General features: G+C 43.9%; 1 protein-coding gene across 1 annotated transcript in view; it reads left to right on the top strand.

Moving 5' to 3' along the window:
• The first annotated feature begins 1,544 nt into the window (after positions 1-1,544).
• The window catches only part of LOC126539897 (uncharacterized), a 145,595-nt gene continuing 123,879 nt past the window's right edge, over positions 1,545-23,260 (top strand). The window contains exons 1-2 of the mRNA XM_050186710.2: positions 1,545-1,700; positions 12,056-12,115. Of these exons, the coding sequence (XP_050042667.1) occupies positions 1,698-1,700; positions 12,056-12,115 (63 nt within the window). The 5' untranslated portion in view covers positions 1,545-1,697. The remainder of the gene's footprint in view (positions 1,701-12,055; positions 12,116-23,260) is intronic.

The raw sequence follows: 23,260 nt of genomic DNA, 5'->3' as shown, positions 1-23,260 counted from the left end.
AGAAATACGCGGCGAAGATAATTAGCGCGGTGTCAATCGCAAGTGAAGCGAGTCGCGTACGAAGTTGAACTTCAGGTAATGTTTGCACGCTGCTAAATTCAGGCGCACAAACGCGAGGAAATGCTTGCTATAAATGAATTCACAGTAGCGATAAGCAGACGTCATGTGTACGGAACTGCTCGAGCGCACAACGGTCCGCGCCGCGACGGCAGCGGTCTTTCAGCACGCCGCGATGTAGGAGCTGCTCGAGTTCACGATCGTACGCGCCGCGACGGCAGCGGTCTTTCGACATGCCGCGAAACGGCGAGCCTCCTGCAATCTTTGCTGACTGCATGCCGCTAGACAAGTAGTTATGCCTGCACTGTACGTAGCGGCCATATGTACCTTTAGCAACTGATAAATAACTGATGCAATGCATATGAGCTCGCAGTAACGTACGTGCGAATCGCGCTGCAGCGCGAGCTCGTGCGCTACTCGCTTGATGTAGCTTTTAATGACAGCGCTCGAACGTCGATGTGCGGCAATCAATACTACGTACCTTGTTGCGCTGCCTCAACGTGCTCAACGGTTTTGAATCGTGAATCGATCACCAGTCATGCCTGCTGCTATGTCGGTCTGCCGTCGGGACTGTAAGTGTACAATACCGAATTTTAGAACACAGATAAGCAAGCTTCAAGACAGGCGAAGCAGTCAGCATGGCGCGAAGTTTCGCTTAACCAGCGCGACGAACTGCAGCTCCAGGGTGCCCGACGCTCCGCTTCGTGAGGCCTTGAAGGAAAACGGTAAAATCTGAGGCTTCTTGTTCATGGCAGCCCACGACGCAGCAGTAACGATGGTGACGCTTTTTCGAGGCTGCAGCTCATGAGCTACGTCTCTTCGGATCGGCGTCGCCGATTCCTTCTGCTTCCAGCATTACGTCTCACGTAGAGTCCGTTTTCGTTTAACTGTAGGCTGCGGCGAACTCGCAGCGTGGACGCCATGGTCTGTGAGAAGTGACGAGCTTTTTCTCACTCGCAACAGGGCAAAAAATAAATAAAGAGAAAGCGCGAATCGACGCAAAACTCGGGCTAGAAACGCCCTTCGCTACAGCTGGTACTACCCAGATAACGTTTCGCGCGCTGCCATTAGGCGCCGCTACTATACCTCAAATTCCAGCGCAAGACGCCCATGCCGGCATGTCTGGGGACAAACGAATACAACGCGCGTAGTGCCTAGGCAGAGTCATATATTCAAGGAGCAAAAGCCCCCAGACTTTCTTTCTCGTGCCCTCTCTTACTGGCGCCTGCGCACAAACGGCTGGCGATCTATCAACTCAAATGAACGTCTCGTGGCATTCCCATACATACCACAGTGCAGCAGCGCCAGATTTCCCTCTAGGTAATATAGTGAGAAACTCTACGGTAAAAACCGGTGCGACTGGCATTATCAATTAGTGCGTAATAATAGTAATAGAGTGTTTTTTATTACTTTACTTTTGCAGTATGAGAAAAATATTTCTTATGTGACATGCCTTGTTTTCCCCAGAGGACTCGTTAGGTGGTGAAGTAGCGCCAAACTTGATTATCAAGCGCGCGTGTGGTTGCGTAACTGGTAGCAGCGCGTTTTCAAACATCAGAAGTTTTTCTTGCACATGTTGATGCCGTGACAACCTGTGTGTGGTAACTCGAAGCACAGCGTAGGCATTCTGGTAGCGTTCTATGGTAAGCAGAGCCTAATTTACGCTCGTCTAGATAGCGGGAAATTATATGGGTCAACAACATTTTGTCTCTCTTTAACCGCCCTTACGTGAAGTCGGAAACTGCAGTTTGCCCCTTTGTCCTGTACTTGCGCTGGCGAAGAGCGACATTCTGTGCACTCGTATTTTCCCTCCTTTGACTATGACACACTGCAGCACCACTCGCGAATTGTGACAGAGCGTTAGTACGTGATGCTGTTCGGAACTTTCGCACCTTTAAAAACGGGTTGGGACATATGGTGGCAAAGTTGCGACTGGTGTTGCAGAAGTCGTGGGGCCCCGTAGTGCTGAAGTTTGCGTCACAAGTTGGCGGCTGGACGTAATTATATTTAGTCAATCGTGTTTTTTACTAGTTGTAACAACGTGTCATTATTTCGCATTATTGGTGGCGTCTCCAGGACACCAAAGCGGCAACGGGGACATCAAAGCTAGAACCCGTACTGGTCCGTTGGTTGGGACTCGCTGTGGCCTGCGCCTGCCAGGGGTGTATAAGGTCGGCAGTCCGCGAGCCAATTTTTGATGCGACCACCTATACGCGCCGACTACGGGGGGGGGGGGGGGGTGGGGGGGGGGGAGGGAGGGCCTTATCTGCCGCGCCCCCGCCGAAGTAACACGTCGTGTTTGGTGTTAGTTGGAAACAAGCTGTGAGGGCTGTTGTCTTAGCGTAGATAAAGTGCACGGATGTTTCTTTTTGCCACAAAAACTGTCACCACAAAATCGGATCAACAACGTCAGTGCAGAGGTTTAAAGGTGCGTTTCGTTCCGTCCCAGTGGCCATGCCTTTCTTTGAGTAGAAGGTAAACATGATCCTTGCCTTGGGATCTGCAAATGGCAACAAGAGGAAGACTGCAAATATATATATATATATATATAAATAATCAGTCATGGAAGTGTGGCAGTACACCAAATGCATCGGCTATCATCAGAACTTATGAAAACCTGTGACAAACCGGCAGCTTCAATAAACGGTGGCGGAAGACTCTATCTTTGAGTCCTAGCCTACATATGGATGTTTATAGCTTTTATGACATCAAATCCTCATGGTAGCGTGTGGGACATGGTCGCCCAGGGACCGATTTCCAAATCATCACTTTGGAGGATTCTAAATAACGGCCTTTCACCCGTACCACCTTAACCAATGCGTTGAAGATGGGGACCTGTTAATTGTCTTTATTTTTCGTATTGGGCCCTCTCAAAAGCCGATAAGTCAACGGACATTTTGAGCATCATCATGTGCACAGAAGCCAATTTTTGCAGGAACGCGTAGGTGAATTTACATAATGCACACTGTTGGAAAGACCCCAATCCACACTGGGTATGGGCACCCTGCAATGCAGTTTGCCTGTACATGTCGCGCCACCTGGCAGCGGCGGTGAGCACCCGTATGTAGGCATTCACCGTCATTTCACCATTGTCCGTGGTGCGCTCAGGCCCGCCTGCAAGCCTGCTTTTCCAATTTTCCAATGAATTCCCCGCGGCCTCTTGGCAGCTTCTTCGTGAGAAGTGTGTACAAAAAGAACAAGCGCAGATACTGCTGCGTTAAGAAATGTCACAACCGCGAAGGGGATGTCGGCATCAAATTGTACCGCTTCCCTTTAAAACCGGGGGAAGCAACCCGGCGGCTGAAGTGGATCGTCGCGGTTCGTGTCGGTCTTGCGAATTTCTGTTAAACGAACTAAGACGGAAGTGCAAAAACAAGAAAAAGAAATGAAAATGAGCCAGCAGCGGCATCTGTAAAAATACACAATAAAGCGTCAACTGCATAAAAATGCGTGAACTGATTCCGGCTGCTGTAAATCAGTTTTGATAGTTGTTTAGCTCGTCTTGCTTCAAAACAAACTTGCAGTAGTTGTTAGGTGTCAAATCTAGCTTCGTAAGCGCTTGTATGCGCTGTGCTTCTTCCTGCGCCAAGATCAAAACGCGAATGCTGGAACCGAGCTCATTCGTGCCGATGTTTTCTCGCGCTTAGAACAACAGAACTAAGGTTGGAGTACACTGCAGAACACGTCGAGTATCTTAAAATTAGCATTTCCCTCGCGCACACAAGCGCATGTTTGTTCTGTCTTCACGTTGTTTAGTCTTAGCTGATTGCTCTCTATGATGCTTCAGCGGTAATGCCCTCTCACAGTCGAGCCCGAACGACAATACCAGAATATGCTCGAGGCACTTCGTCAACGGAGAACAAAGCACTTACCTGCCAATTCGCCAAAACCTATACAATGTGAGGGGCAAGGCACGCTCCAAGTAAGGAAGCGACAAATGACAGTTCAAAGACGTCCACGGCCGTATTTGCTCACTTTAGTGGCATAAAGTAATGATTTGTTAACGCACTTCGAGATTGACGTCGTAAGCATACTTACTTTGTTGTGACAAATACTTCGCGACCTGCGGTGGTTGCTTAGTGGCTGCGGTGTTGGGCTGCCGAGCGCGAGGTCGCGGGAATAAATCCCGGCCACGGCGGCGGAATTTCGATGGGGACGAAATACCAAAACACCCGTGTAATTAAATTAGGTCCACTTTAACGAACCCCAAGCGGTCAAATTATTCCGGAGTCACCCACCACGGCGTGCCTCCTAATGAGATCGTGGTTTTGGCACCTAAAACACCACAATTTAATTTAAGCGCCTCACTGTGATGTCCGTGCTGTTTACTTCTTTGACACGGTTTACGTGGTTGTAGTAAAAGATTTTACGTCCTTTCTCAAGCGTCGGTGGTCCAAAATGGGCCTCGACGTTTTCGATTGCATTAAAACCGCAATTTAGAACGTCCGAAAGGTTTCAAACGAGCGCCGCAAAAGCATGCCTCCGCAACAGCGGCCGCCTCGGTGTTTCGCGCAACTGACACGGTGGCGCTGACGGCTGAGCCGATCGCCGCGCCGCCTGACCATTGCAGGGAGCCTATAAAGCGCAATCGGCACCAGTACCAGTGGTCGCTCAATGTGTGGTTAGGAATTTACGACAGTGCTATAATCGGTCCCATCTTCTTCGATCACGCGCTGACTGGACAGCGTTACATGAACGGAATCCTTCAAGGAGTAGTGTACGAGTTTCTCAGTGAAGTCCTGCTGTCACGTCTTCCACTTCTGTGGTACCAGCAAGATGGGGCACCCACACACAGCAGCAGCTGAGCGCGAAACTAGCTGGATGCGACTTTTCATGCACAACAGATTGGAAGGCACAGGTCTGTAAATTGGCTGGCTAGTTCACGTGACCTCTCTCCACTCGATTAAATTTTTTGAGGGTATGTGAAAGATCATGCTTACATGATTGAAATGGACGTCAGATTAGCTCAAGACAAGGATAATGCATGTCTGCCGTAGAATTCCGGCGTCGGTCATCAAGAAAGCGACTGAAGATATGATAAAACGGACACAGTACTGCGCAGCTGCAAAAAGACATATTCGAACACGTCCTCTAGGCTGGTGTTCAACGAAGCTTGCGAATTCATAGATACTAATAAGGGCACACTGAAGTCTGATCTTTTCTTTTTTAAGAAGACATCTTGATTGCCAATTCGGCTCATTTATGAGTGGTGTATTTAATTCTTGAACACATTGGTTTTGCCTATTCTCTACACGTTGGTCGCTTCCCGGTCTCTTTATTTCACTTTTATTTTTTGACACGAACCTGTTTTTGCAGCACGTATACATTTTAATGAAAAAAAATATGGTCACTTTTATTTGGCTTTGGTCTGAAGCAAGTTTCTGGCACAAGATATAGCTTCATATGCACTCTTTCGATACGGTGCGAGCAAAGCCGGGATTTTGAAACACTCCATGCCTATTCCATTGCTTTTCACATTTCGTGAGTGGTCAGAGTGGCGCTTCAACCTTGTTATCAAGGGGCTTTTGTTATCAGTGTCATCAGTTGGCCTTGAGAGACTGATATTAAGTGTGACGTAAAAATTAGAGGAAGGAACAGCTGCGAAGCCGCGAAACTTGTTGCTGGGGCTCCTTCCGTACCATTATCAAGGTGAAGGGCTGTCTTTTTGGGTTTGCGACAGGCAGTGAAGCTGCTTTCAATCAGCTTATTTGAGGGCGCTTCCTTATGGTGTGGGTGTGAGTGTACTCACGTGGTATTTTTCATACTTGTGAGGTTTCTTTGCCAGTCGGAAAAATTGTACGCCATTTTAGTACGTCTCTGAAAACCGCAGTTAGATCTCATTTTGGGTGCCTACAAAGGTGTCGTTGACACTGAAAATTAGGGCAGCACTTCTCGAGTTAGATAATTGCAATTACCACATTAAATCTCAGTAACGAAATAATTACTGGTGGCTACTCCACTGTACTGGAAACAATAAGCACTAGGATTTCTTCGGGTAGCACAAATGCTATTCTTTAAAGTCTTTGTGCATGATAGTTGTGACACCCTGTACAATTCACTCAGTTGTGAATGGTTTCTTTATTACTTTCCCATGTATGTTGTATTTCATACGTCTTTTTCATTCTAAGACAAGCTTTGCGAGTCAAAGCTTGTAGCTCAGTCGCATTCTGTTTCTTTTTGTTGTTTTTATTCTAAACTCCTGTAATAGCCCTAAGAGGGCTGACAGTATAAATGAATAAATGAATGAAGTAACCGAAATGAGGCCAAGCCGGATTCGCTCGAAATCAGACTAAACAGCGCTCATGAGCAGCAGCACTTATGCTCAGACTCACAGAAAAAGAGAGAGAGGCTGCAGTTTCACTCGAAAGGCAAGCAGTACTAGGGATAGCCAAGTATGTCACAATTAGGTGAAGGATGATTACACCACCGAGAGGACTCGGGCTGTGAAATTGTACTGACTCCTACTATAAAGTCTTGTATATACTCATATAACACTGTCATTTCAGCGCTCAATTCCTCGAGGTCACACGAAGGTTCCTCAAGTGCAAGAAATATATATACAGTAAACTCTCAGTTGTACGAACGTCGGTTTATCGAATATTTCAGAATAACGAACTTTTTAAAAATCCCTGGCAGTTTTCTTATAGATCCTATGCAAAAATGTTTCACTTAAACGAATTTCGGAACAGTCAGTATTTCAGTTTAAGGAACTCGCTCAGAGGACCAAGACTTTTTTTTTACGAAGTTTTGCACCCTGCACTGCAGGCGCAACCGATGCCCGCCCACATCAAACCACCGCTCCAGCGGCAATCAAACGTCGCTGGCGCTACAGTGCCCCTGGGGCAAAGCGGCGGCGCGGAAAACGAAGAGCAACGAGGCATGGCCTCCGAGATCACCCGCACAAAAGGAGCAAGCATGTAGTCTCGGAGGCCATGAACAAAGTAACATCGCTGGCGCTTACAATGCCGCCAAAGCAAAGCGGCAATCAGTCACACCACGTGGTGTGTTTTTTCCGACTGGCTAGTCGTGGCATGGTCGTCGTCTCTTTCTTTCCAGTCTCGTCGGTTCCGCGTGTGCACGCGAAGGCAGCATTATAACTGTTATGAACCTTGTAGTTGTTGATATGTACAAGTTCATTTTCACACATTACTAACACCATGGATGACATGTCGTTTGCTCCATGAATTCACTTCAAACTTTTGACTCTGTATGCCATGTCTTATGTTGGTCAAGTGAATATTCTGTTAAGTGAACTATTTCCTTCGGTCCCTTGAAGTTCACTCAAGTGCGAGTTCACTGTGTATATATATATATATATATATATATATATATATATATATATATATATATTGTTGCATACGAAGTGTTTAATGCAGAACCACAACACAACACCAGAACTTACACAACACCAGTCAGAACCTTGGCGTCCTGGAGGCGCCGCCAATAATGAGAAATAATGACACGATTGAATAAATATAATTACGTCTAGCTGCCAACTTGTGATGCTAAGTTTAGTGAACGCTGATGTCCGAGAATGTTAGTGTACTCTTGATGTCTAAAAGCAAATGTTCTCTTGTTCGTCTCTCTAGCCGAGACCCTCCAGAGAGCACATATATGATGCCCAACATTGGTTGATAAGCACTTTGTTTTTCTTTAATGCGTAACTTTGCTTTGTCGTTGAACTCGGGATTTGAGTCTTGTGAATAAATATACTGTACACTGATTTAGTGCAAGCTAGGACAGCACATGGAAGAATGATACGTCCTGTCCATTTTGTTTGTTCCTCTGTGGGTTTGCACCTGCTCTCCCTTCAATATTGTCCATTATTGGGCAAGTTCGAACATATCGAAGTAACTGAGGCCGAGTGCAGATTATAATAAAGGCAAAGCACAGGTCCAACAGCACAGTCACCATCCTTTCCAGTATCAGTTTATTCTTTGTCTTTGCACATAGCCTCACTTTTTCCTTAGCCTTCCCTAATGCACAGCATGTTTTTTTTTTCTTTAGGAAACCTTGTAAGAGGTTGAAGTTTGCCGTATAGTTTGTGACAGTAGATCAGGGGTTTTTCAGCATGCAGTGCACCTGAAGTCGGGCAATATTTCTGGGATGGATTTAGTTCAGAGCATAGCAGTAGAGTCTGCATAAAGCCCACCAGAATAATCAGGTGAAGGCAATATTTGCAGAGGTTCCTACAGTTACCTTGAGAGAAAAGTGGTGCTGTGTGAAGTGCTGTTGTATGCCAGGAATGGGCATCACCACCTTTTTCGAGGGGCCAAGACACCTTGAAAATACTGTCTGTGTCCAGTGTTATGAGTTTCATTGGTACAAATTATACCAAAACATTGCTGTGCTAATGGTCGTACTGTTACAATATTATTGCATAAGAATTAAACCTAATTTAAAGCCACTTAAAAGCTAAGTATTCCAAGTATGGTGTATATTTACGTAAAGTATGTACAGAACTGCCGGCACATTGGGGATTCTGAGCAAGCATTTTTTATATGCATGGTTTATAAATTTGGGGAAGTTTTATGATTTTGTTAATGTTGGGTGAAGTTTTATGAAATAAGAGTTCTTTTCATGAAAACATTTTTGCTCATCGGTCTCCAAACCTCTCTTTAAAGTCTTTGGATGAAGAAAGGTCACCACTTGCTTTGAATGTGCAAGTTTGTATAGACTAGTTCCTGAAGCAGGCAAAATGGGCAGCAGCAAAGTCACTGAGAAAGTCATGATCTAAAGGCTACTGTAAAATACTGTAGAAGCGCCCAGTTTTGCACAAGTGCCCAGTATTAACATTTCCAAAACTTCAGAATTCTGAAAATTGTATTTAAGTGCCCACCCCCTTGCACCAGCACTAGGCAAGACTTCAAGGGCTCAAGCATATGTGTCAGCCAGTGGAAGAAGCTATTCGAAGTGACAATTAGCGTTTTCACCAACAACAGTCAGGAGGCCCCTGCTGCCTGCAAGGAAGTTGTTCATGCCTTTTGCCCAAGAATTGCAACTTTGAGGACACGCTTTGACTACACAGCAAACAGCACCTGTAACAGGGACCAGATTATGGTTAGAATGGACAGTCCAGTGACTTGTACTAACAACATTGTGGGGTAAAGCAGCATACAGATCACTAATACCGGCTCAAGGAGCCGCTGAGTTTAGTGATGATGACCCCATCATTTACCATTTGAAAATAAACATGCTTTCTTCGATTCCGTAGCCACCGTAGCCCTGCCTCGGAAATTTTTTCTTGACTGCCTTCTTGGTTTTTACTGCTTCATTCAGACTAGCACCCATATCTAGATTAATTTAATTTTCAGTGAAAGTTGGGTGGGTGCTTCCACGGTATTTTACGGTTTGTGTTGCTGGCCAGTTTGTGCTGTTCCTAGTTTGCTGCTACTTGTGTGCTACGTCTAAAGGTAAATCATTATTATAGTGCTTATGTATCTGTCAAAAGGCATGGGCTCAAAGTAAGCTTTAAAAAAAAAGTTTGCGCTATTCACCCCCTTCTTTCTTCGTCCTGTCTGTGAGATTGGTATGCATTTTAAGGTTCACAGGTTAGCAGGCACAGTAGTGCTAAAGTGATGTTACCATCAGTCTCTCACTTTTGGGGCCCCTAGTGATTTGCCAGGCTATTGCTCACAATAGGACTGTCGTATTTTCACTTCGGATATGCAGTCAAATAATCTTGGATAACTTTCTCTTGGTAGTGTCCCTTTAACTCTTTCGGTACTGAAAGAAATGTGCTCTCAATTTTGGTGGTTTTATGCTTTAACATTATACTTCAAGATGTAGTAGTCGCAACATATACGGTTATACATAAAATTATAGCCTGGTCACTGGTGTATTGCATGGATGTATCACAGTAATAATTTCTCAGACAATTTTTTAGAATTCTTATGTGAAACTTTAAAGAAGCACTTCAAAGAACATGAATGAAAGTAATAATTTGCTATTTTTAGTTTAAGTACTGATAGTGATAACAGAAATTCATAAAACATGCATCTGGTTTCTGGTTTCCAGTTTTTGTAAGTCGTATCACAAGAAACTATGAGGATTTGTTGGCGTTAATTATACCCATATTGATGCCCATGCTAAGTGGGAAAGCAATAGCTTTGCAAATGTGAAAACTGGTAAGCTCCTGTTGTATAGGGAGCATTTGTTTCTACTCATTTGACAGGCACTTGTTCATTTTTTACGGCATTCTTTAGGGTTGCAAAGCTATGGTTGTCAGGTCGGGGAGCATGCAGAAGCTTTCTCTGATTATTTTGTTTCGTGTGTGTTGGGATTATTTTGGTCAATCTGCTTTTCTGGGCAAGCACTGTGTTCTAGTATGCGTTCAAGTGGCATTGGAGCTTCCACATGCATTGTTCAGTTCCAGTAAAGTGCTGTATAATAATGTGGAATGGTGCACAATATTGTACAGTAATGAATAAGAGTTCCTGCACAGGTGTTCAAAATACAAGAGATTAGACTGCTAGTCAAGTTTCGGCCAAAGGTCTTTCTGTAATTGACCACATGCTCTTGTGTGAGCGAAAACCCTACACGATGGGAAGGGTTACTTGTAATAATTTGGGCATACCCTGTTGAAGCGCTGTTGGATAAAACCAACCCACGATGGGAGGGGGGAAGGGAAGGGGGGAATAAGTGGCACTTAATTTCAATCGAACCTAATTATCCAAACATGTGCTCATGAGTGTCTACCGTTTGAGACATCGTTGAAACAGGCTATACGTCTGGTCAGAAAAATGACAGCCCGAGAGAAGCTTCTGTGTCTTTGTTGCTGCTGTAACTTAAAAATTATCTTACCGATTTGACTAAAGCGCTTATTTTGAACCTTTTTATTGGTGAAATGCTTGGAGCACCAGAGGATAATCTTGATGATACCCCCAGTCGAAGTCTTATTTTTTCAGACTTCCCAGTCTGCCAGGAATTGTCAAACTGACAAATACTTGAAGTTCAATTGTCATATCAAAGGGTGCATGATGATGCTAGTAGAATTCCAACAGAAATGTATAAGATTGCGTAAGAAAAACTGTCACTCAAATTAATTTATATAGGCGTGGCAATCAAAGGGTTATGCTGTGATATGTGATATTAGGAAGACACTTTACCCAAGGGTCAATTCCAGTTGGCCTATTCAAATGCTTGTGAAGTGAAGAAATGCACTCATTGCACAACTACCTAGCTCATTTGAATGAGATTTGTTGAGTTAAAAGGGCAAAGCAAGACTCCACTGTCTATTGAGAGCAATGGTATTAAACTTTCTAAAAAAAATTTGAAAATCAATTTTGATCAAATTGTAGGCCCAATGGTCACAACTCATTAGCTCTACACTGAAAATAGATGTTACAATCTTTTAAAGTGTATTTTTTTAGGTCATATAAAGTGGAAAAACGTGCATTAGTCTAGAGCTTAACAAACCTAGTAGGTTTACAGAAATTCTTGAAAAGTTCTGTTGATAAATGCTTAATATAATCCAGAGCATTTTATAGGGTATCAATTTTGCAGGCTTTAGGTGTTCCAATAGATGCAGCTTTCAGAAATGTCATGCCATGTTTTATTGCTTTGTTAGAGTTATAAACTTGATGCTTCATTCCTTTTCTGGAATTCTCTAATTATGGAAATTTTTGTCCGAAGGAAAAGTTGACCTAAATCAAATATTTTCTTGCAAAATTTGGTAGGTTTTACTGTTTCCTTTTAAGTTCAGCAAACCCCATTGAAGTCGGTGCAGTGGGAGCTAAGCAAAGCACTTTCCCTCTTCACCATGCATTTAGATAGGAACTGCTGAGCTAAAGCTTCTTCACCAGACTTTGGCATTGCAAACAAAAAATTGCAGTGCATATATCATGCTGTGGTCCTCGTGTCTGCAAAGTATTGCATCAATGTGCACTGCGAAAACAGCTGAAAATTTAAGGAAAAGTCTGTGCACTCTTCTAGAACTGTGTTGTGATGACGGTGTTGCAGATGTTGTTACTGACTGCTAGCTTCCCTTTCTCTGCAGGGTGAGTCTGGCAACAGCAGCGGCAGTGAGGAGCACTACAGCTCAGCTGAAGATGACACGGTGGGCTGTGTTTGCATGCTTTCTGTCTATACTGAATGCTGACGTTTATGACTCACCTGCCATGTTCTTTGATAGGCATTTTCTGTTTTATTTCTTCTTGTATGTGTCAGTGCACTGTGCACATTGCTGAAACCTTGCAGCAGGTGCCTGAAATTGACTTGTTGCATTAGGATTAGCTTCGTTGGACCCCTTGCCCAGCCTTATGTCCAGACAATGTCCCCTTCAGTTTAATCAGAAGTTATTGCTCAATAAAGTTTTGGTGTGACTTGAAGCCAGCTGTGTGCAGTACTATATGTCAATAATTTATTTCATTTTTTTGCAAACATTTTGTGTTAATTTTTGAGAGGTCACTGTGTCAAGAACAGGAAACGAGACCAGAAAATACCAGTAAAATACATTTTGAAATTCCAAGACATATTGACCTGTGGTATAAAGGTTATAAAGAGGGATAAAGAGCCTCAGACACGCTGGCAAAGGTTTCGATAGGTGTACCTATCTTTGTCAAAGGTGGCTTTGTCATCCTCTGCAGGTTAGTTTTAACAGTTTAGTACAATGTCGTTAAGTGCAGTCATTGGTAGTGGCTGGCTGTAAAAGGAGAGACAGAAAAGATTATGTGCGCTGTTGCTTGACATCTCTAGGCGTAGTTTCTATGACGAGGGGACAAAAGTGGGAGTGTGGGAAGGCGGCAGAAAAGAAAAAGGCGCTGGGGGAGTGACAGGTGAGGGAGCCTTCAGAGTACTGAACAGGAGCCGTAGGTGTCATAGGCAGCATGTGTTTGTGGTGCTAGAAGAGCCGGTCAGTGCACGAGTAACAAGAAGGCATGGGTTGAAAGAATGGCTTGAGTAGCATAGCTGCAGTGCAGAAGGTAATTATGGGGAGTTGGAAGGCAATGGCTTTGTTTTTCAAGGAATGTTAGCCTCAGGAGTTTGGCGTAGGCTTCGTCACAGCAGTATACTGAAGTGGCATGACCCTGTGTGGCTGAGGTGCCGAGAAAGGTATTCTGGTGTCTGGGACTCCGAAAAGTGCAGGTGAGGGTCTTTAACCCTTTGACGGTCGATTTTTTTTCGCCATATGCGATTGATTTGATTTGATATGATCGATATGATTTTTTTTCGCCCATGGTCGTTTTTTTTTATTGCAGATTCCAATTCTTCTTGGGACTTATTTCGAAAAAAATTTACCGCAAGTTTTCTAGGGTGACTGTAAAGTGAGAAAAAAATATTTTGTGTTGGTATATATGTACTCTTCATTCATGAATAACAACAATAAAAAAGAAAATAAACTTATAAGAACGAAAGATTTTATGCATACTTATACACATAATGCACACACGAGAATATTTTGCAAGACTCAAATGTTCCTTCTCTTACACTGATATCTAATATGTGTATCCATGGCATAATCGAACTGAGTAGGTGCGCACACTAAAAGAAACTGTGGTTGTGTGCCTGTCAAAAAAGCACAACATGTGACAAACTTCTGCTAATCTTCATCTTATCGCCAACCAGAGGCAATTAGTTTTCGCGAGTGTCAAAAAAAAAAAAAAGCAACGGAAACGCATGCATGGCAGCATCCTTCCTACGCGCACCCCTGTGAGCACTAAACGAGTGAAAAACGAGCGGTAGCCCTTTGAGCAATTAGTAACGAGATAGCCATCAGTTTTGCAAGCGCAAGAATCTGAAACCGCCTGCGGAACAAAACCCAAACCGCCGCCCACCCGCGCGCGCACCAATTTGGAGTGGTAGTATATAGATGCGCGGGAGCAAACTAGCGCCAAAACAAACCATGCAATGAAAACCGAGAAAGGGAGGCGTGCGAAAAAAATTCCCTGTATTCCCACATACTGGCAGCACATGACAGAAAAGAAAAAGTTAGGAAATTGGCGTGCTTTTTAAACGTACAGGCGGCGCCGTAAATATACGGCATCAACCATTTTTTTACTTGTTTGCGGCGCTGTATATTTACGTCATTGACCCTCAAAGGGTTAAAGAATAAAAAGAAGGGAAGAAAAAAAAAAAGGAAGAACAAATAGGAGGGTGACAATAGAAAAGGTGGGAGGGGCAGGTGTACATTTGAAAAAGGCTCGTATGGTCGATGTATGCAGGCACGTACCCAGGGGGGGGCCCGGGGGGGCCCGGGCCCCCCCCGAAATCAAGTGGCATACCCCCCCCCCCCTCCCCACCTACGCCACCACCCCTAGCACATTCCTAAAGCGCCGCCAGATCAATGTTGATACTCGGCAGCTGTTCATCGGTCAGCATTATGCTGCCTTTTTCACTCCTTTTAGATGGCGGTATTTATCGGCATCTCTTGTAATGTGGACAGTTTTCTAATAGATTCCGCACCCGTGCGATTAACTCGAGATGCGTTCAGTTGTCACCATCTATTCAACCGTCACGCGCATAGCTGTTGCTTTTGTTAGTTCAACCCAGTTGAAAAACACAACAGGAAATTTCAGTCTGTCGTATTTTGGGACGTTGTTTCTGTAGTTCTGTTGCCTGTAGTTCTGTTGCCTGTAGTTCTATTGTCTGTAGTTCTATTGTCTGTAGTTCTGTAGTTCTGTTGTCTGTAGTGTGACGTCCTGTAGTAGAAAGTTCTGTAGTTTTTCATAAATATTTAATTAAAAATTGATAGAGACCTCCTTAAGGCTATGTAAATTTGTCAGTACAATAAAGGAAAAAATAAAAGTAAAAAAAATAAAAAAATAAAACGTTCCCGTCGAGGACTCGAACTTGCGACCTCGCGATTCCGAGCCCGGCATCTTACCACTGCACCACTCCTCTTTTTTTTCTTTTTTTTTTTTCTTTATTACCGGCTTGGCAAGTACATACAAATATTGTCAAATAAAACCGAATGTTAAAACGTCTAGTCGTTACTAAGACTGACGTGTCATGTTAAAATGGCTTCATCGAAGCCAAACTGTCCAACACTGAAAGCCAATTTGGCGGATCACTCAGCAGTTTCAACACTTCGCTTGTATAATTAACGTTCTCAGTAAAATAATGCATTGCTGACCTTGCATCAACATCAGCATTGCGTACAGCCATACGAGTTCGCCACACACTTTGCATAGACAATAGCATCAACATGTCCACCGGCACACCGTCAGGTTCAGCACATGGCAAACACCTTATTCCGAACGCAGTGATAGGAAGCTCCTTTTTTAATGTTCTTTACAGGATGTCCCAAAGAAAGCGGGCATCGTGGCAGTCAAGAAAAATATGTTCGACAGTTTCTTCCTTGTTACATATAAGACAGTTGTCTGACCATGGTCCTCACATGTATTTCGGGTGTACATTTTGGCCAACTCAATAGTACGATGCGCTGATGTTTACATTTGCATTTTAAGAGCCAAGATCCGCTATCACTCCACCGCGTCCTCTGCCGCATCTCTAGAAGGGCAAAAGTGTTGTTACCATCTACAGGTACATCGTGGAGTGCTAGAACATCAATATTGATGTACGATGTCCATATTAAATAAGACATTCAGAAATAGACAACGGTGACTGTTGGGGCTGTTACTGCTAATTTCGACAGTTGTCTCTCGTTCTTTACACTTTTGAGCGCGCACATAATTCGTGTGTTCAATGCAAAATAGCTACATAAACATTCGTGGATGAGTGTTCTTTCTGACAGCATACTGGTTTCTCACCGTAGCGCTGTACAAGAATAATGAGACCAGAGCGAAACAGCTTTTCACGCAACTTTGAGGAACAACCTAAGACTTCCTTTTCGCTTCGCAAAAGCTTATGCAATATTTCTGGGAAATTAATTAATGTGTCAGTGTAATGGCCCATTTAAGTTCACAGGCCTGTGTGCCACATCTTACCAAATAAAGTAAAACGGATACGCAGCCATTCCCGCAGATGGTATGATTTTGAAGAGGCCAGTATGGCGTTGCTAGTGCCTCGTCGTAAGGCACAATTATAACAATTGGCCATGTCGACTTCAATACCGGTGTCGGCGCTATCATCATTGCCAGCTTCAGAGAAGCACGATTGAATACCGTGCAAGAAAAAAGTACAGTGTACACCACCAAGGCGAAACTGACATACAATTTTAAAGCGTCGCGACGGAACGCGCTTCTGTCGAGGCGTTAGAACTTATGTCGCTGCGACAAAAAGTAGCACATTTCTATGTAGTCCCGACAGAGAGTTCCTGTTGCGACGTCATAATCGCTGTTGCGATAAAAAACTGTTGTTGCGACTTCATACACTCTTCTGGTCGCGACAGAACGTTTCTGTTGCGACTACAGAACTCTCGGCCGTCGTGACCGAGTGTTTCTTTTGCGACGTCAGAATTGCTGTCGTAAAGTCAGTCGCTGTCACGACAGAAAGCTGTTGTGACTACAGAATTCTTGTCACGACAGAACGTTTTTGTTGCGACTTCAGAACTCTTCGTCGTCGCGACAGAATCTTTCTCTTGCGACGACAGAATTTCTGTCGTAACGTCAGAATCGCTGTCACAATAGAAAGCTGTTGTGACTACAGAACTCTTGTTGTCGTGACCGAAAGTTTCTGTTGCGACTTCAGAACTCTTCGTCTTCGCGACAGAATCTTTCTATTGCGACGACAGAATTTCTGTCGTAATGTCAGAATCCCTGTCACGGTAGAAAGCTGTTGTAACGACTTCAGAACTCTTCTTGACGCGACAGAACGTTTCTGTTTCGACTTCAGAACTCTTGGTCTTCGCGACAGAATGTTTCTGTTGCGACATCCGAATTTCTGTCGTAACGTCAGGAATGTCTGTCGCAACTACAGAAACATCAGGAACTTCTGTTGTACAACAGAAATTTCTGTAGTCGCGACAGAAATTTCTGTAGTTGCGACAAGAATTCCTGTTGTCTTTTTCAACTGGGAACCTTCTTTGTTTAGGCTGATCCTGGGACCAGGAGAGGGATGCGGCTGTTACTCAGCTGGTCTGTACTCTCATGGAACGAGTTGCGGCCGGAGAAAACGCCAATTGCGTTTAACTTTTCCCTTTGCTTCATTATTTCCTCGAGTTACGGCTCGCCGCGACGCTGGCAGATGCCCGGAAACATATACACGTGATATGGGTTAGATAAGGTGGGAAATGAAATAATGTGCAAGAGCGTCCATCATGAAACCCTGCAATAACCCTTAAACCCATAAGCAAGATGACTGTGGCCCGTTACCTCGTCTGTTTTTCCCTAATTGTATAGCACTTTTCGTGCGAAATTGGCAACTGGAAACAAAAAATCGCAAGGAGTTGAGAAATGAAGCGATCTACTAAGGGAGAGAGCCAAGGCAACAACTAAACTGCAAGCAAAAGCGAATAATAAAAGAAGTTAACCGTTGTTTATGAGAATATTTATGCATCAACATTTTTTATTTAAAAAGGAAGTAGAGAAAAGGCCGCCAGAAGGGGAAAACAATTACTTGTTTTGAATGACGCTTCCACAGTTATCGGTCGAACCGCCTCACGTAGCCACTTCTTTGCTGTGCTTATGTGGGTGTTTTTCTAACCTATCGCGGTGAGCGCAGTACGTCTAGAGTCGCAGAGTCTTGCGCTCTACGCGGTTGTATGGGACTGGCGGCCGCACAGCGTTACGCAACTCGCGGAACTGTCAAAACTGATCAACAAGGCGAAAATAACTGATATTCGAAACTATAACAAGAGAAAGACTGAAGAAGCCGTAAAAAATGAACGCAGCCTGAAATCAGTAAAAAAGAAACCTGGCATAGGATAAACCATGATGTATGCACTAAAAGATAAGAAGGATAATATCATCAGCAATCTCGAAGATATAGTATAAGCAGCGGAAAAATTCTAAGCTGACCTGTATACAGTACCCAGAGGAGTCACGATACCTCACTTAGAAACAGTAATGAACATGATCCAGAAACTCTCCTATAACTAGCCATGAAGTCAGAAGGGCCCTGCAAGACATGAAACGATGAAGAGCAAGGGGAAAAGGTGAAATAACAGTCGATTTAATCAAAGATGGAGGAGACATAATGCTTGGAAAACTGGCGGCTCTTTATACGAAGTGTCTATTGACTGCAAGGGTCCCAGAAAACTGGAAGAATGCAGACATACTAATCCACAAAAATGGAGACGTTTAAGAATTGAAAAATGATAGGACCATTATCTTGCTCCCACTATTATATAAAATATTTACCAAAATAATATCCAATAGAATAATGGCAACACTGGATTTTATCAACCAAGGGAACAGGGTGGCTTCAGGAAGAGACACTTTACAATGGATCACATCCATGTCATCGATCAGGTTATCGCGAAATCTGCAGAGTACAATAAGCCTCTCTATGTGGCTTATATAGTTTACGAAAATGCATTTGATTCAGTAGAGATACCAGCAGTCATAGAGGCACTACGTAATCAAGGAGTACAGAACGCTTACGTAAAAAGCTTGGAAAGTATTGCTACATGCGTGGGGTATTTGTTTGTTTGAACGATGCGCGTAGGCGCCATCACTCCAGAAAAGAGGAAGAAGAACGAACTGGGCTCGCGCTGTGAATCTAACCGGTCAGCGCTGCAACCGTTGTTGTAAATATAATCTGTAAATAGTTTCTCGTCTTACTGACTCGTCCTTCGCGGAAGAATATCTACAGAGGGTCTACAGCTACCTCAATTCTATACAAGAAAAGCAGGGGAGATACCTATAGAGAAAGTAGTCAGACAGGGAAACAATTTCTCCAAAGCTATTCACTGCGTGCTTAGAAGAATTCAAGCTATTAAACTGGGAAGGCTTAGGAATAAAGATAGACTGCAAATATCTCAGCAACCTTCGGTTTGCCGATGACATTGTTCTATTCAACAACAATGCAGACGGGTTACAACAAATGATTGGAGACCTTAACAGAGAGAGTGTAAGAGTGGGGTTGAATATTATTATGCAGAAGATGAAGATAATGATAAATAGCCGGGCAAAGGAACAAGAGATCAGGATCGCCAGTCGGCCACTAGAGACTGTGAAGGAGTACGTTTACCTAGGTCAATCAATCACAGGGAACCCTGATCATGAGAAGGAAATTCACAGAAGAATAAAAATAGGTTGGATCGCATACGGCAGACATTGCCAGCTCCTGACTGGAAACTTACCATTATTATTGAAAAGTAACGTGTGCAATCAGTGCATTTTGCCAGTGCTGACATATGGGGCAGAGACTTGAGAGCAAGTTAAGGACAGCGCAAGGAGCGATCGAACGAAGATTGCTAGGCACAACGTTAAGAGAGAGAAAGATAGCGCTTTGGATCAGAGAGCGAACTGGTATAGACGATATTCAAATTGAAATCAAGAGGAAGAAATGTAGTTGGGCAGGTCATGCAATGCGCCGGTTAGATAACCGTTGGACAATTAGGGTTACAGAATGGGTTCCAAGAGAAGGGAGACGCAATCGAGGACGACAAACCACTAGGTGGAGCGATGAAATTAGGAAATTCGCGGGCGCTAGTTGGAATCAGTTGGCGCAGGACATGGGTAATTGGAGATCGCAGGGAGAGGCCTTCGTCCTGCAGCGCACATAAAACAGGATGATGATGATGATGATGATGATGATGATGATGATGATGGAGGTGGTGGGCCCCCCCCCCCCGAAAAAAGATCCTGGGTACGTGCCTGGATGTATGCATAAAAGTGTTGAAGAGAATATTCAATTGAGTGGTAGGTGAAAGGCACGGAAGAACTAAATATGGAGGAATAGTTGAGATTAAGAATCAAAGTTAACAGGTGGCATAACGTGTTTTGTGCCATTGTTAGTGATATGAGAATTTCAGGTTTAAGTTGCAGCTTTTAGTGATTCTATGTTGCCATGTGCCACATTGATTCCTGTCGGGTGTAGGCATCTAAACTTGTGTATGAGGCATGATTCCACGTATTTCCTCTCACAGGGTGAATGGAAATTAGTTTGTAGTATATAAAGCCTTGCTTTATCAAATATATGGCCACGTTCATTGAAGTTGCTGGCTACTGCTTTAGGCAAATTGTGTTTTGTATCTGTGCGATGGCCATTGAGTCTTGTATGAATTTGTTGTCCATTCTCACCTTTGTATTGTTTGTTACCAGTGGCACTTTCTAGACAATAGACTGTGTTGCTTGACATGCAGGTGAAACTCGAAGTTACCCTGTGAAGGTAATTCAACACTGTTCTTTTTTACTGTAGTAGTAGATTGAATATGTTTGCATGTAGAGCACATCGGGCGGCCACAGGGACCGGACGTTAGCTTCATCTTTGTCCTTAGTTTGGCATGTACAAGAAGGTACTTGAAATTAGTGTTGTCTGTAGGCTAGACTGGGCGGGTCAGGAAAGATCTTATTAAGCTTCTGGTTGCTAGTAAGAATTGAGTAGTATTTACTGAGGATGTTAACGTTTTGGAGTGCATTTGAGAATGCAGTTGTAACAAAAGGCATTGTTGGCCTTGTGATCTTAAGGCGGGACTTGAGGACCTGGGCTCAATCAGGTTTGGTTTCATCAGTGTAGGCTTTATGAAGGGCAGTGTTCAGGTGGTTCCTGTTTGATAGGGTTTCCTTATGGTGATCGAGTCTGTCTGTGTAGTCTCAGCTTTCAATGCAAATGTGACATAGTCATATGGCTCGACCTTTAGAGATGTCTGAGATGGTGGCTTGTATATTCTGGATACCGTGTCGCAAGGCTTCCTATAGAGCATTGTCTTTAGTGTGCCATTGTCAATATATATTGTTGTCCAGAAAGTGTATGTGCTCAGTTGATTTCGGTGTGAATTTTATTGTTGGGTAAAAAGAATTTAGGAATGTTACAAGTTCATCTCGACTGTCCTGACCATGTCCCCATATTATAAATGTGTTGTCTTTGTATCATAGGTATGCGCGGTGCTTGTCTGTGCAGCGAGATAGGAAATCTGTTTCTAGAATCCCCATAAATATGTTTGTTTAGGTTGGTTCAAAAGGTGTACCCATACTTGTCCCATGTATTTGTAAATGGTAATTGTCCTCAAATCCGAAGTAGTTATATGTTAGAATTAATTCAAGAAGAGACAAGTATACTTCAATAGAGTGTTGTGCATGTGTTTGGACAGTGTTTCTTTTATCAAAGATAAACTCTCAGGGATTGGAATGTGTGTCTAGTGTTACAGGAATTACGTTTTGCGGTGTGTGCCTTGAGTATTAACGTCCTCGATAATCGTCAGTAGATGGGGGATATCTTGTACAAATGATGGAAGTGGTTTGGGAAAATTCCCAAGGAAGTAGTTAAGAAATGTGGAGAGGCTTTCTGTCGGGGTGTTATTTGATACTATCGTACGCTCTGGGGTATTAGCAATGTAAAGTTCAGTGGGTAGAATTTCCTGAATTTTCAGAAGGAGGTAGAAACGTCCTACAGTGTTGTTGCTTGGGTCAGAAAGCTTGAATTCTGACGGTGTCATCAATTCATCAGCAAAAAGCAATTTTAGCCTGTTGGTAATTGTCCGCGTGTATGGTAATGTCAGATTGTTGTCTAGCTTACAGTTATGTTCAGGGATGTTTAGCTCCCTGCAAGCCTTGTGCTTGTACTTATCTACTGGCCAAATAACTTTACTTCCACCCTTATCTGCTTCCTTAAAGACTGTTGTTCCGGCAACTAAGATTTGAGATGATACGACTCTGACACAGTTCACTTTTAGGTTGCTTAGCTTTCTTGGATTCACTTATTTCTTGAGTGACAGTTTTAAGGTATAGGTAGAGTTCTATGGCTTCTTCTGGTTCAGGAGTCCAAATGGATTGGACTTTAGGTGGTGTTGTCCCGGTTTCTCGTGCATTGTCTGTGAAAAAATGCCTAATGTGTATTCGTCGGCAAAATTCTGAAAGGTCCTTGTGAAGCTCAAATTTATTTAGTGTGTTATTCGTGGGACAAAAGTTTAGTCCCTTGCTAAGCACGGCTATTTCTTCCCTGTTTAATGTTTTTGAAATGTCTACAACATTAGACTGGTGTAATTTTGTGGAGACTTCAGCCTGACCCGCCGTGGTTCCTCAGTGGCTATGGTGTTGGGCTGCTGAACACGAGGTCGTGGGATCAAATCCCGGCCGCCGCGGCCGCATATAGATGGGGGCGAAATGCAAAAACACCCGTGTACTTCGATTTAGGTGCATGTTAAGAACGCCAGGTGGTCGAAATTTTTGGAGTCCTTCACTACGGCCTCATAATCAGAAAGTGGTTTTGGCACATAAAACCCCATAGTTTTTTTAAGACTTCAGCCATGTCTGGTGTTTTTAAAGCTCCCTCTTGGTGGCATGAGGTGGGTGTTTGCACGGAAGGTTGTTTTTGATTAAAGTTTGCTTTCTTCCTCTGCTTCTGAACCAATTTTTGTAGTAAGGTAGTGTTGTAATGAGGAGGCAGTAAGTAATTGTGCTGTGGAAAGTCAAGGGCCAACTCCAAAGTACTTGTTGGTATCAAACGTTCCCGGGAGCACGCACCGTCGGGTGCTCCAGAGCATGTGCACATGCATGTGCACAGGCGGGCCTGCCTGTGGAGCTGTGCTGCTTGGCAGCGGCAGTTGATGCCTGGGGCATGGCAGAGTGCGGGTTCATTCATGCTGACTACTCGGAGAGGTTGCATGGCTGACCAATACTGGGGACGAAGATTTGGTTGCGATGACCGATGTTCACAGCAGCAAGCACTACCTACCCAACCCCCGCAGGGACATCGGCGACAGCAGGCGTTAGGTGTGTTGCGACACTGCAGACCCAAGCACACGAGAGTTGGACTTTCCCATGTCTAACCATGCGCGGCTTAGCTGTGTCCAAGTAAAAGAGGATCCTGGGGGTTGAGCCAATGCCAGGTGTTTGGACCTCTATGGCCCCTTGGCAGAGGCAACATGCCTCTTTGGCCTCCACTTCACGTAGACAGCACCTCTAGGTTGACCCACCCGGCGAAAATCGGTTGTTGCCTTTTCCTGTTTTTCTCTTTGATCTTCGTCTCTCCCTCTCACTTTTTCTCTTTTGTGTTCTCTACTCATTTTTGTATCACTTTGATTTTCCAGTCAGCGAGGGTTAACCTTGTGGGACATAACTAATCCAAGTTATACCCCTGTCACACAGGCACCCGCGAACTCCATTTACATGAAACTCCCTAATAGAGATTTATGGCAGCGGAGTTGTGCCTGTGTTACACGGCACAACGCGAGCTTTCGACGGGTGCTGCATGGGAC

The sequence above is a fragment of the Dermacentor andersoni genome, chromosome 2 (assembly GCF_023375885.2).
Source record: "Dermacentor andersoni chromosome 2, qqDerAnde1_hic_scaffold, whole genome shotgun sequence".
In the NCBI taxonomy this organism is placed as follows: domain Eukaryota; kingdom Metazoa; phylum Arthropoda; class Arachnida; order Ixodida; family Ixodidae; genus Dermacentor; species Dermacentor andersoni.
Note: the sequence above shows the minus strand (reverse complement) of the source record. Positions and strands in the feature narration are given on the sequence as shown.